Source organism: Fukomys damarensis, unplaced genomic scaffold, assembly GCF_012274545.1.
Source record: "Fukomys damarensis isolate Sample0158 unplaced genomic scaffold, DMR_v1.0_HiC HiC_scaffold_16, whole genome shotgun sequence".
NCBI lineage: Eukaryota > Metazoa > Chordata > Mammalia > Rodentia > Bathyergidae > Fukomys > Fukomys damarensis.
Genome location: NW_022900928.1, coordinates 136,026,957 through 136,040,338, shown reverse-complemented (window position 1 = coordinate 136,040,338; position 13,382 = coordinate 136,026,957). Strand labels below are relative to the sequence as shown.

The following is a 13,382-nucleotide window of genomic DNA, read 5'->3' as shown; positions in this document are numbered from 1 at the left end:
TTTTTTTTTTTTTTTTTTTTTTTTTTTTGTACCAGGGAGCAAACTCAGGACCTTGCATTTCAAGGCAGGTGGCGGCACCACTGAGCTAAATCCCCGGCCTGTCAGTCAGGTTGCTTTTTACGGCCCAGCTATCAATGTGTGCCTGCTCTGTATTGGACCAGTGTCTGCTCGACTATGGCTCTATTTACAGTGGGCTCTGCCTCATGGGCGCAGGGCTTCCTTGTGCCATCCCAGGAGGTTCCCGATCGCTCTGAATCAGTTGCTGTACAGGAAGGTGTTTTCTACTCCAAAAATGATAAAAACCATTCTGCTACACTCTCGTGCTCTTGCAGCTCTCCTTTTGCATTTAGACCTTGAATTCCTTTCAGTGTATGTCTTGCTTGATGCAGTGCCCAGCTCCAGCTTTTCCCAGATCATGACTGGCAGCGCTCACCCCATTTCACGAGGCCTGCGCTGAGCCTGCCCAACCATCCTGCATAAGCACCAGGTTCAGTTTTTCTTCTGTGCTGCTACTTCTTCCCCAGTAACTCATTGCTTAAATTCACTCAGCTTTCTATTCCATTTTTGTATCTAAAGGAAAGTCCTTCATATTCTTTTCTCATTTTCTTATTCTTAAGCATTTCCTCTTCAGGATAAATTTGGGGGGTGTGGTGTTTGGAATGGAACCCAGGGCTCACACTTGCTGGTCAATGCTCACCAATGAGCCAAAGCCCATATATATGAACTCAAATGAGCCTCTTAGGGTCCCTAAAATGTACATCAGATTGAGTTGAACATGTCAGTTTGAGGAAAAGTGACATCTTTCCTTAACAGGAGGCTGTAGCATAGCAGTATTGTGTAGCGGTTCCTGGTCTTGGACATATTTCAGTATAGATCAAAACTCTTATTTCTTTCTACTTACTACTTATTTTTGGTATTGGGGATGGATCCCAGGGCCCTGCTCATGCTAGGCAAGTGCTCACCACTAAGCTCTGTCCCCAGCCCAAAAGCTTTATTTCTTTTTTTTGGTATGGGGATTGAGCTCAGGCCCTTGCACTTGCAAAGCAGGCAGCAGAACCACTTAGCCAAATCCCCAGCTCTATTTTTTTTAAGCTTTATTTCTGTATGGTTTTAATCATACAGATCTAACACATTTCATGTTAAGCTCAAGCGCTTTATGCATAACAGAACAACAGTAATTAATTGCTGTATACCTAGAAGTGTTTTACTTCTTCATCCCTTAATCACTGCCTAATAAACAAGGCTTCTGGTGTCTCTTGTCCCTGCTTTGTGGGACATGTCTGTGTCCCTGGCAGCTGGACCCCTTCACAGCCCTGAGTAAGTGACCATCTCCAACTGTAGCAGAAATGCTTGTCGCTGCTTAGGAGGTGTTTCTGTAGGTCACCTTCTGGCGAAAAAATGCCTTTGTCAGGTTAAGACGATTCCGTTTCCAATGTGCTGAGGACCATATGCAGGGATGGGCTTTAGGTTCTGGAGTGCAGCTCAGTGACAGAGCATTACACAGCATGTCAAGGCCCTGGGTTCAAACCTCAGCAGCAAAACAAGCTATAAGGCATTTGTTTTTCTTTTCTGAGGTTTCACTATGTAGTTCATGCTGGCTTCAAACTCACAGTGATCCTCCTGTCTTGGCCTCCTAAATCCTGGGATTACCCATGTGCATGCAGCACCATGGTTGGCTGTGTAATTTTATCAAATGCTTTTACATACAGCCTCTTCGGGGAAGATTCTGTGGTTTCTCCACTTGTCAATATAGTAAATTACATTAGTATCTTTAAAACATTGAGTCATATTTGTTTTGGGGGGATAACTCTTATTCGTACAATATATTAAATAATTTTTTCAGATATCATTATGTATTTTGGTATAAATATTATTTGTAGCCTGATCTGGGAGCTTTTCTGCTTTTTCTATTCTTTTAACAAAGACTGCCCACCATGGGAACTGTCACTGACAGCAGATTTCTCAGACGTACCTGGCCCTGATGCCAGCTCTCTCTTCCCCTGATTGTCTCTGGTGGGCTCCCTGCTATTATCTCTGAGTGTTGACCCATCAGGAAGTTATGGGAAGATAGACACACTATTCATTGGCCAGTCTGCATCGTCATTTTTCTTCTGTTTTTGTGTGTGTGTGTCTGTGTTTTCTTTTTTAATCTCACTTGCCAGTGTTTATTCTACCCCAGTTTTATTTGTGTTTGTAAGACTGGCTTTGGGTTTCTGGATGAAGCAAGAACATCTCCTCCTGTGCATGGGGAGGCAGAGACAGGAGTTGGGGCCCAGACATGGTGCTGGGAAGGCCCTGGGCCTCCAAGTGACCTGGCTGACCGATGTGCCAGGTGGGTTGGTGTGGGCAGTCAGGAGGATACAGCATTGTGGGGACTCTTCGAGGGGCCCCTCCTTCCTGCTGGTTTGTGCATGGGCAGCCCAGTCGGGACAGCTTTCGGGGGAGTTCCTGGGCCTTTCTGTGCACAGTGAGGCCACGGGCTCAGGTGGCTTCTCTTCTGACATACACCCCTTGATCATAGACCTGTCCCATTCACGTGACAGCCTCCTCCCTGCCCCGGGCCCACGCCCTCTGCTTCTGTCTGCAGTCACCTTGGCAGGGCAGGCGGGAACAGGCCTCAGAGTTTCATCCGGGCTCTCCTTAGGCTTGCCACACAGACACTGTGTCATCTGCTGTTGGAGACAGCTCGCTTCTGTTTCCTTTCCTGCTCCCTGGGCTGGCCTAGCTGCAGTGTTGGAGGTACACGGTGAGAATACACACTGGGCTTCCCTCTGTCTCTCAGGGAAGGGCATTCGGTCTCTTGCTATGAAGTTATGAGTGCTCCTTGTCCTGTTTTTATTTTTAATTTTTATTTTCATTGATGGATACTTGCAGTACATAAAGATCGCACTCTTTGGGGGAGCTGGTACACATACAGAGCTCAGCCCCTTTTCATAACCCTTTCCCCTATAGGCAGCTCTGAATCCAGCCCTGGGCACCACCTCCTCACACCCAGCTCCTCACAGCCTGGAGACCAACAGTGTTCCCAGCTGGTGTCATTTCCATTCCTTTCTTGGAGGCTTTGATTCTGGTTGCCTCAATGATGCATTTGGTTTTCTTTTGTTGTTGTTTTGTTTTTGTTTTTGCTTTTGAGGTAGAATCTCTCTATGTAGTCCAGGTTGGCCTCAAACTATTGACAATCTTTCTACCTCAGGCTCCTGAGTGCTAGGATTACAGGTACTGTGTGCCACCGCACCCATGATGCTCTTAAACAGATTTTTTAAAATGTGACTTCTAGGCCAGGGATTTATCTTTGCAAGCACAAGGTCCCAAGTTCAATCCCTGGTACCAAAAAAAGAGTGACTTTTATGCAGGTGCAGTGGAGCATGTCAGGAGGCTGAGATAGGAGGATCACAAGATTGAGGCCAGCCTGGGGCTACTTAGCAAGTCCCTCTCTCAGAAGATAAAAGGAGGCCCATGTGCAGTGCAGTGCAGGTTTCTAGGTCCTATCCCCAGAACTACAAAAAACTGACGTCTGTGAGAGACAGGAGTGGCCACAGAGGCAGGACCCGCCTCCCACTTCTGGAGCATGGGTCCATGGAGCACTGCCTGTATTTCTCTCGCTGGCTTAGGACGATGGAAAGGGCATGTGTGCTCCGACTCTCACGGAAGTGGGCTTTTTTCTGCTGGCTGTGAAGCAGGGCAGCTCATCCAGGCTGCGGTGAGGCCCTCCCAGCAGGAGAGTCCAACTTGTATATGCCTGCTCAGTGTCTGTCATCTGCTGGTGGGGATGCTGGCGGCTTCCCAGGCCTGGGGAAGGTCCTGGCACAGGTGGGTACTCCCACATTTGTTGAATGTTTTTGAGAGAAAACGAAGCTGTTGTATTCTGTTCTCCACTCAGATCACCCGAAAATTCCGGCTGAATTCTGAAGGCAAACTCGAACAGACAGTCTCCATGGCAACCACAACACAGCCAATGACTCAGCATCTTCGCGTCACCTACAAGAAGGTGACCCCCTGACCCGAGCCAGCGGCAGTGCCTGCAGGCCTGGCATGGTCACAGCAGCAGGGGTCCTGCTGCCCACAGTGGAGAGTAGTCCAGAGGTTGCTATAATGGCATAGAGAAACCAAATAAAAGGCCTTTATTTTTATGGCTGAGGATTTTGGACATTATCACTGTGCAAATTGTACATTTTTTTCATCTTCTGATTCTCCGCGCCCCCATACACAGTGAACTAAACAACATACGAATTTTCAGTAGATAGTCAACAAGTTGAAGACAAAAGATGGAACCAAAAGGATTGCCACACTGGACATGTTGGCTTGCACTGGTAGCCTAGTACCATGCACTGGTAGTCCTAACACTCAGGAGGCTGGGACAGGAAGATGGCTGGACAACAGCAAGACCTTTACTCAAAACAAAACCCCTAAAAAAGAATTGCTATTATTTCTCATCACTTTTTAGACAGAGTCCAGGGCCTGTCCCGGTGGTCAGGGCACTCCTGGGGGACAGGCCAGCCCTTTGTACTCTGCAATGTAGCATTGCCTTCATGGTGATAGCGTTTATGAGACACTTTTTAAGCGCTTACTGGGCTTTTGCACCACTGCTCAACCCACTTGACACCTTACAGCTTTGATCTGCATCACACAAGGCCTTTGGCTGAAAGCACCCAACCTGGCCACTGTGGGGGAGGGAGGGCAGGGTGTCTGTGCCATGCAGGGGGAACCAGGGTCTGGACTAGAGCTGTTGCTGCTGCTTGTGTCAGGAGGCCCTGCTGCCTCCTGTACACCACGGAACAGGGTAGGGGGCTCTCAGGAAAAAACAAGAGGGACATGGCTGACATGGTCCTGGTCCATTTTGTGTTCTTTTTAAGGGAGAGGATTGGAAATTGAACCCAGGGCCTTCACATTGAGCTGTGTCCCTAGCCCTCTTTAAAATTTTCAAACAAGGTCTTGCTAAATTACTGTTGCCCAGGCTGGGCAAAACTTGGAGATCCTCCTGCCTCAACCTCCCAGAGTGCTGGGATTACAGGTGTGTGCCACTACCCCAGCTTCTGATGCCATTTTGTCAAAATGTGCAAACTGCAGTATCCCAGCCCCTGTCCAGGCTTTGGCCCTTGATCACTGGCTTGTCCAGGCCACAGCTGCTCATAATGGCATGACAGCTGTCGGGATGCTTCCATCTGCAACAGCTCCATTGCCTTCCCTGTGCCATAAGCTCACTGGCTACTTGTCCCCAAGCTGCCTGGTCCTTGGCATCCTCCCTGTATGGCTCCTCCTGTTGTTCCCTGTCCTGTGACCTGGTTGCAGATGTACATGTGGGTGCTCGGTTCCTCACAGCTTGGCACACAAGGAGCTAGGCTGGCAGGCAGCCTATCCCTGTTGGCATTGTCATTTCTCCTTGGCCTTCTGACTGCCCAGCCTAGCCCTGTGACAGATGCAGGGTAGCTGTCCTCTGCTTCATTCATCACTTCACTCATTCATTTATTGGATTTTTGAGACAGGGTCTATGGAGCCCATACTGACCTCGACCTTGAGGTGATCCTCCTACCTCAGCCTCCCAAGTGCTGGGATGACGGGTGTGCTGCCATATCTGGCTGACCTCTGCTTCTTTTGTCCATTTTGCATTCAGTGGCAGGACCCTCGGGCCTGCTGCCTTCACCGTCAGGCCATGTGGTCACCGTGAAACCTCCAAGCTTCTTCCCCTCAGGTGCCAGTGCTTAGAGTGAGGATATCCAATGGACTGCTTGTCCTTTCCGCCACCACTACCTTCCTCCTGCTCCTGCAGACACTGACACTTCTCCTTCCATTCCACTGTAACCCTGTATTTCTGCAGTGCTGGGGCCCACACCTGGGACCTCCCCATGTTGTATCCTCAGCCCTAGGCAGAAGCTATTTCACTTTAATTTACAGTTGTGTTCTGCTGCGTTTACCCTTATGCTTGAGTTTGTTTCTTCTGCTTCTTCAGGGACACTACCGTCCATGCGGCAATTTCTGAGCCACCAACCCTGAGTCCAGATGGTCACTGTTGAGCCTGGGCTAACTTAACCAACTAATACCACTGGATGGCACATACTCCTTGCTTCCTTCCCCCCTAACCCCCACTGAGGATTGAACCCGGAGCCTTGCACTGAACTATATCCTCAGCCCTTTTCTTTCTTATTTCAAGATAAGATCTTGCTAAGTCACTAAGTTGCCCAGGCTAGGCTCAAATTTGGGATCCTCCTGCCTTAGACTCTGTGTGCTAGAACTACAGGTATATGCCACCGCATTGGGCTGCACATTGCTTCTTAAAGTGACATTTTCCAGATGCTTGGTGGCTTTCTGGCTATGCACACCCTATGAGGCCTGAGAGGTTTCATGGGTGTTCTAAAAGTGAAGATGCAAACCTCTTGATTTGCGTGACTTTGGGAGGGGTTTGCATGTCAAGAGAATAGTGAACAATTTTGCAGATCACCTAAGGCTGTCTGCAGGAAGGTGAAGAGCCTCCTGTCAATCATTTAATCAAGCGCTGTCTTTTGCAGACTGGGTCTTGAGGCTGTCCCCCAGCTGGGGCGCTTGGGCTTCTCCCTCCTGTGCACTCAGCCTCCAGGGCTCTGCAGGGACATAGCCAGGTGTTTCTGGTTGGTCCTGAGCCACATGGGTCACCTCCAGAGCCCAGCCTCCTCCCAGTTACATAGGCACAGGCACAAAGGGCACATACATACACTTAGACTAATGTTTCCATCCAGCCTTCAGGGTTACAAAGGTTTCTTATGTATACTCTTTATCTTTTAAGCTGAAAACCTTAGTTCACTGAATTATTTGCTTTACATTACATGATACATATCATTGTTTCAAAATAATAGTTATTAACAGGAAGTCTGCTGATTCAAGCTACAGTATTTTTGCTATTCTCCCTATACTTTTCCCAATGAAGGTATCAAGTTAAAGTATACTGTAACTGGAATGATTTCTATTATGTCACCAACTTTGCACACAATTGAATGTTTAATTTCTAGAAATTACTCTCTTCCTAAGGGCCAGGGATTTAGCTCAGTGGCACCATAGCTGCCTTGCAAGCACAAGGTCCTGAGTTTGATACCCATTACGGGGGTGGGGGGAATATTCTCTTGCTAAGCCAGTTTTACTCATACAAATCATTTCATTTTTTTTCCCAGCAGTACTGGAGATTGGACCCAGGGCCTTTGCACTGAGCTATATATCCCCAGCCCCTTTTTTATTCTTGTTTTGAGACAGTCTTACTAAATTGTTAAGTTGCCCAACGTAGGCTCCAGCTTGCAATTCCCCTGCCTCAGCCTCACAGACTACTGGAATAGGCATGGGTTGCCACACCTGGCTTTGACATTTCTGTGGTCAGAACTATAAAATGAGGTACACTTGTCCCCCAGGGCGTAGAGTGCAGGGCTGCAGCATGGGTGCCAGAGGGTGGCCCTGCTGCACTCATCCAGCAAGATCCCTCTGGGGAAGGGGCTGCTCACATCTTGTGCTGATCAAAGATGTCAGAGTGAACAGCCTGGTGTACACATGTCATGTGTTTTCCAGGGAATCTCAGGAATGAGGCTCTAGAAGTGGGGTTGCTAGTCACAGGGCCAGTGCTTACCTGGCTGTGGGTACTTCCTCCATCGGGGACACTGTGCACCTCCACACTTCAGGTGACATGCCCACCCCATGGACAACAGAGACTGGTGTCAAATTTGGACTGGGGCCAAGCCAAGAGGCAGGAAACAGAGTCTTGGGGTACTTTTGGATTATGTTTCTTATATTCTTTTTCTTCTTTTCAGAGCTCATCAGCTCTTTTGAATTAGGAATATTAATCCTAATATCCTTCATTTTAAATTGCAATTTTTTATTAAGGCAAAATGTTAGTAACATAAAATTCAACTTTTTTTTTTGGAGATAGGGTCTCACTCTAATTCAGGCTGATCTTGAACTCACTATGCAGTCCATGCAATCCAGGCTGGCCTCAAACTCGAGCCAATTCTCCTGGCTTGGCCTCCCTGGGATTCTAAGTGTGCACCACGCTCAACTCAAAATCCAACATTTTAACTGTCTTAGAACACGTGCTCAGTAACATTCCGCGTTACCATGTGGTGTAGCCATCGCTCTGTGTCCATACTTACTTACTTCTAAAGGAAACCCCCAGCCATGGAACCGTTTCGCTGCCCCAGCCTGAAAGCCACTACACTACTTTGTTTACTTACCAGTGATTTTGACAATGTTAAATATTTCCTTTTTCCACTATGTATTTTATCTTTATTGTTCCTGGATTTGAACACATGTAGGAAGATTTTGCCTGCCCCAATTACAGGGGAAGTCCTGTTCTTTCTAGTATCGTTCATGTTTGCCTCTCTCTTGCTCCACATGGCATTGGTCTAGCCTGCAGGATTCAGGGCAGACCGGTCCTATCACCAGAGCTGGCAGTTGCCTCAAGTTTACAAGAAGCTCGCTCCTCTCAGGTGGGGGCACCATGGTGACCCCAGCCTGGGCGCTATCTCAGGGGCCCTGGGGTCTTTGAGTGTCGCCTCCTTGTGCTTTGGTGCCACTGAGTCCAGTGGAGGCAGGTAGAACTGGGCTCTGCCCCACTCTTCACTTTGGGGGTTTCCCTGGCTATTTTTGCTTCTCTCTCATGAACTTTATAATCAGCTTGTTTAGATTTGAGGGGAAAATGTCCTAGTACTTTTATAAGGATGCCATTCACTTCATGACTGTGATAGGATTATGAGCATTTCCCTACCCAGGAACAATTTTTCTCCACATCTATTCTGGTGTCTTATAAAGTATTTTTAGGGTTTTCCTTCTGTCCTCTTGCTATTGGAACAGCTGTCTCTGCTGTCATGTCCTGTAACTTGTGTGCACACCCAGCCATTGGCCTCACAGCTGCCTTAAACCCTGTAGCTCTCTGGGTTCCCTGTGCCCAAACATTGCTTTCTTGTGCTAGAAATGTCCAAACGCCTCTGCTGTGGGAGGTCAGGAGGGTGGAGGGCAGCCTGGGCAGGTGGCAGCTACACACCACATGGTTCTTCCCCTCCCCCAGCTTCACCTGCTCCTCAGGCAGGCAGCTCCAAGACCCCTCCGTCTGGTGGCCAGCAGAGCTGGTATCCCCCAGCCACATCCATGCAACCCCCACAGGCCTCAGGTCCCTCTCAGGCACAGGAGGAGCAGACAGCGCTCTGGGGTGGGCCAGGACACAGCAGGGCATGGGGTAAGAGGGGCCTCAGAATGGATCAGAGGGGCTGGGCACCTCATGCACAAAAACCTCATCCTCTGGGACTGGAGGCTGAACAGGACTAGGAATTACCAGTCGTCTGGCTCAACCCTTGTTGAACAGAAAAGGGAGGCTATATATCTACCTCCTGGCACCTGGGCTGGAGTGGGGTGGGCCTTGGGAGGATGTCTGCATCTACAAACAGGGAGCCCCCACCCTGCAGCAAAGGTGCCTGGAGACAATACAGGGGCTGTAGTAAGATAAGGAAGACCAGGGCAGATGGGGCCACCAGAGCGGAGCTCTGGGCTCAATGTCCCTTCTTCCCTGAGTCTTCGCTCTCAGAACCTTTACATCAGCTGGGTCACTAGTGAAGCTGGGAGCTCAATGTGCACTCAGGTCACTAGGACAGGGCCCTGGCTCTGGAGTTCAGGGGCTCAGCCCACACCTGAAGGAGATGGTGACACAAGTTAGTTATGGGGTGCCCAAGCTGGGAATGCAAGTCCCTGAGCTCATTTTTTCTTTTCCACCCTATCTAGTGCCGATTTGGGCCAACAGCAGCCCCATGATCTCTTTAGTCTGACTCAGATCATCACCCAAGCCCTGCCTCCCTTAAACCGATCAGGAGCTCCTATTTATTTCTACTGCCTCTCACTGCCTGGGTGTCCGTGCTCACTTTCCAAGGTTGGGAACAAGTGTTGGTGCTTTTAGATGTAACCAGACAAAGCAGCAGTCCCAAGAGCCCCCTTCCCTCCAGCAGCTTCTCACACCTCTCATGGCACCCGAGGAGAACCCTGGACATAAGACTAACACGAGAACAACAGTAGAGTTTATTCCCAGCGTCCCTTCGGGGACCTGACCATCACTGACCCAGTGCTGCACGGGGCCCCCATAGCATGGGAAGCTGGAGGAAGGGCGTTGATCACTGCACCTCTGGCCGCATGCCTCCTCAGTGCCATGTCATTTGGGCTGGATGGACTGGTGCGGGCTACAGGACCTCACGTGCCCTGCCCAGGGAACTGCTAACAATGAGGAGAGCCTGGGGACAGTCAGACTCTGGAGACTGTAAGGGGCCAGGCTCCCCAGCATCTGAGTTCTCAAGGTCCTGAGGACAGCACAAAGGACAGATGGGTCACACTTGCCTCTGGGCTCAGCTCCTGCAGACTGTCCTTTTCCACAGCATCCTGTGCTGGGCCATCAGGTATGCTGGCTGGAGCCCCACACCCTCCCCACGCACACAGTGGGACCCTGTCATGAGCCCTCAGACTGGAAGTGTGGAGCTGCTGCCCGTGGCGACAGAGGCCAGCTCCCCTGGCTTCCAGGCAGAGGCTCTGAGAAGGGTGAGGTACTGCAGTGGCAGGGGGCTCAGGAGGGGCACAGGCAATCCAGGTGCTGCAGGACTCCCAGGTTGAGCACAGGGTGCCAGGCAAGGCACTCATCTCTCTGGCAAAAGCACGAAGAAGGCAGCTTTCAAGAAGCGTCCGAAGCTGCACAGCGCAGCCACAAGCCAGTGGGAACCAAGACCTGGGTCGGTGCTGACCACGCACTTGAGGACGTCGGTCTGTAGGGAGGAGAGGACAATCAGAGAGCAAGGCCAGGCACTAGGCCCCATCATCCTGCACCAGAGGGGGCTGCAAGGCTACTGAGGGAAGTAGAGGAGGCAGCACATGGCCAGAACCCAGTGAATGTCCCCCAGCCAGGGCCACTTCTTGGCAGGTGCCTCACAGGGTGCAGTAAGCCCAGCATCCCTGCTGGGGCCCTTTGAGCTTACACTGTTAGGAAAGGACCAGTCTGTCTTCAGACTCTCCTGGGAGGACACTGACTCTGCTGAGAAGTGACCCCAGTGCCACCCAGAATGCACACAGCGCCCCTACACTGTGCAGCCAGCCCCATGGAGGGGAAACCAGGTGCAGAGGATGGGGCAGAATCTCCAAGCATGACTGGCCAGGGGCCTGGGCATAGGACCCAGAGGAGCCAAGGAGACAGGACAAAGGCTCCTATGGGGTAGCCAAGATTCCTGCAGTTAGGGCAAGGGCCAGCTGGGTCTGTGGTCTTACCTGAAGGCTGCCTGGCACAGGGAGGAGACAGGAGCCACTGTCCCTTCCCTCCTTCTCCCCATAGAGCCTGAGGGTCTGAGTGCTGCCTCTCCTGGGTCACCTCTGCTGGCCACTCCTGCCAGGTGCCTCCTGGGAGCCACCGGTCTTGACCTCACAGTGGGGTAGGAGCCAGATCCAGGCAGCAGGAGCCATCCCCAAGGCCGCCCACAGGTCCTGAGTTGTCCTGGCCCCAAGGCCCTGGCCTACCACCCCCACCTCCACACAACGCAGTGCTCACCCATCCGCCACGCCGCCGTAGCCAGGTGGCCAGGGTCTTGCGCACAAACTCCCCCAGGCAGTCGACCAGGGCATGAACCATAGCAGGCTGGGCCTGCCGCACACAGTCCACAGCCAGCCCCGCGGCCACTGCATACAGGGACACCACCTTGCCCCATGTGATGCCTGCAGAGAGAGGGCTGCAGGTCAGAGGAGGTGCCCACCAGGACCCCACATAGACACAGCAGACTCAAGGGAGCCCAGCCAGCATCTCCACAGTTAAGTTCTGCCAGGCTTAGGGTGGCCGTCTGGCAGATGGACATCCCGGCATCCACTGCACATTGCTCAAGATGCGTCAGCCACTGTCTGATGGAGGCCACAGGACCGAGAGAATAGCAGCCCCCTGGTCGTGTCCACCCTGGCCTGTTCCTCTGAACAGCACTGCTGGGCAGTGGGGCCCACTGTCCATGTTTGAGAAAGGAGGACCCGGGTCCCAACCACAGACCTCCTGGGAGACAGGAATGGGATAAGGCTGCCTAGAAGGAAAAGATACAAATGACAGGGAAAGAACATGCTTAGGTCATGTGACAGGATGCTTCCTTGTGCCGACATTGGTAATCCATGAGAAAGGAAATCTTTCAAAATACGAGCACAGAGCAGGGACAGGTAATTCACAATAATAAGGTACAAATAAAATATTGGACATATGAAAAAATTAACCCCACTAATAAAGGTGAATTAAAGTGAGATGTAGGTCATGATATAGATCATTAAAGCCTTGTGAAGCCATATGAGGACAAGGTGCTAGCAGTCTCCACTTTGCCAGGATTCTGGAGATGTTTGCAGTGCCCGAAAGGCCACAGCGCGTGCCTCTGGTGGACAGAATTCTGGGAAGCGGTATGTGCAAAGTCTATGCAGCACCCCCATTCCACCTTCCCTGAGCCAGGGTGACCACGAACACAGTGCTCGCTGCAGCACAGTGGGGACCACCTCTGCCACCCACAGATGACAGAGGCACCAGAGGTGTCCCAGCCATCAGGGAGCAAGGTTTCACGTCTGCCACATGCTTAGCTTAAAGTGGAAAGCGCAGGCTGCAAGTGCCCTGAGTCAATGTACACGGGAGGAAAGGACAGGACAGGACAGGTAGATAGAGAGGGGTGGCGGCCAGAACAAGTGGGCACCACATTCTGGGCTAAAAAAATCCTGGAACTGGCGGGTGAGGATGCATGAGGCAAAATACAGCAAATGCCACTGAGCTGTGCCCTTTGGAATGATCTCAAGTGTGATGTGAGTTTCTCCTCCCCGAAATCAGACCACATCACTCCTGGGCCTGAACTCTACTGATGTTATATCCCATTTTTTCTAAATAACTCCAATGCTGACATCCCAACTGGGGGGCCCCATCGCAGGCGACCTCAGGCACCACCCTGGTCCTCTGCCTGCCATGCTCCTGCCCAGGGCTTTGCCCCAGGTCAGTAGACCCTGTTGCCAGTCCCCACAGGCTCCCAGACAGCTCTGCTCCTGCCTGTGCCCAGAGTACCCAGTGGCGGGGGGACAGTGACAGGACCTCAGGGCATGCTATCAGGAATGTGCACGACAGCATCTGCCATCTGTGTGGCTGGCAAAAGAGCTCTCTGTCCTATGAGAGAACAGTGCACCTGTGGGCTGCAGCACCTGAGCCCACAGAGCCTAGCAGGGCCATGCGCGCGGCAACATCTGGGACAGGTCCGGGGCGCTCCTGCTTTATCTTTGCTCTTGTATTTTCTTTCTTTTTCACTGAGACATAATTTCATTACTGTAAAATGTATCTTTCAAAAGTGAGATGTTAAAAAAAAAAGTGAAGCCGGGTGTGGTGGCACACACCTGTAATCCCAGCACTCGGGAGG

At 51.1% G+C, this 13,382-nt stretch overlaps 2 protein-coding genes across 2 annotated transcripts in view; one reads left to right on the top strand and one right to left on the bottom strand.

Annotated features, from left to right (window-relative positions):
• LOC104849986 (THAP domain-containing protein 4) overlaps positions 1-4,140 on the top strand; it is a 14,691-nt gene extending 10,551 nt beyond the window's left edge. The window contains exon 5 of the mRNA XM_010606662.3: positions 3,881-4,140. Within this exon, the coding sequence (XP_010604964.1) occupies positions 3,881-4,000 (120 nt within the window). The 3' untranslated portion in view covers positions 4,001-4,140. The remainder of the gene's footprint in view (positions 1-3,880) is intronic.
• Positions 4,141-10,000: 5,860 nt separating this feature from the next.
• Positions 10,001-13,382, bottom strand: part of Bok (BCL2 family apoptosis regulator BOK) — a gene marked incomplete at its 5' end in the record, with an annotated part of 8,075 nt that continues 4,693 nt past the window's right edge. The window contains 2 exons of the mRNA XM_010606680.3: positions 10,001-10,745; positions 11,519-11,682. Of these exons, the coding sequence (XP_010604982.1) occupies positions 10,620-10,745; positions 11,519-11,682 (290 nt within the window). The remainder of the gene's footprint in view (positions 10,746-11,518; positions 11,683-13,382) is intronic.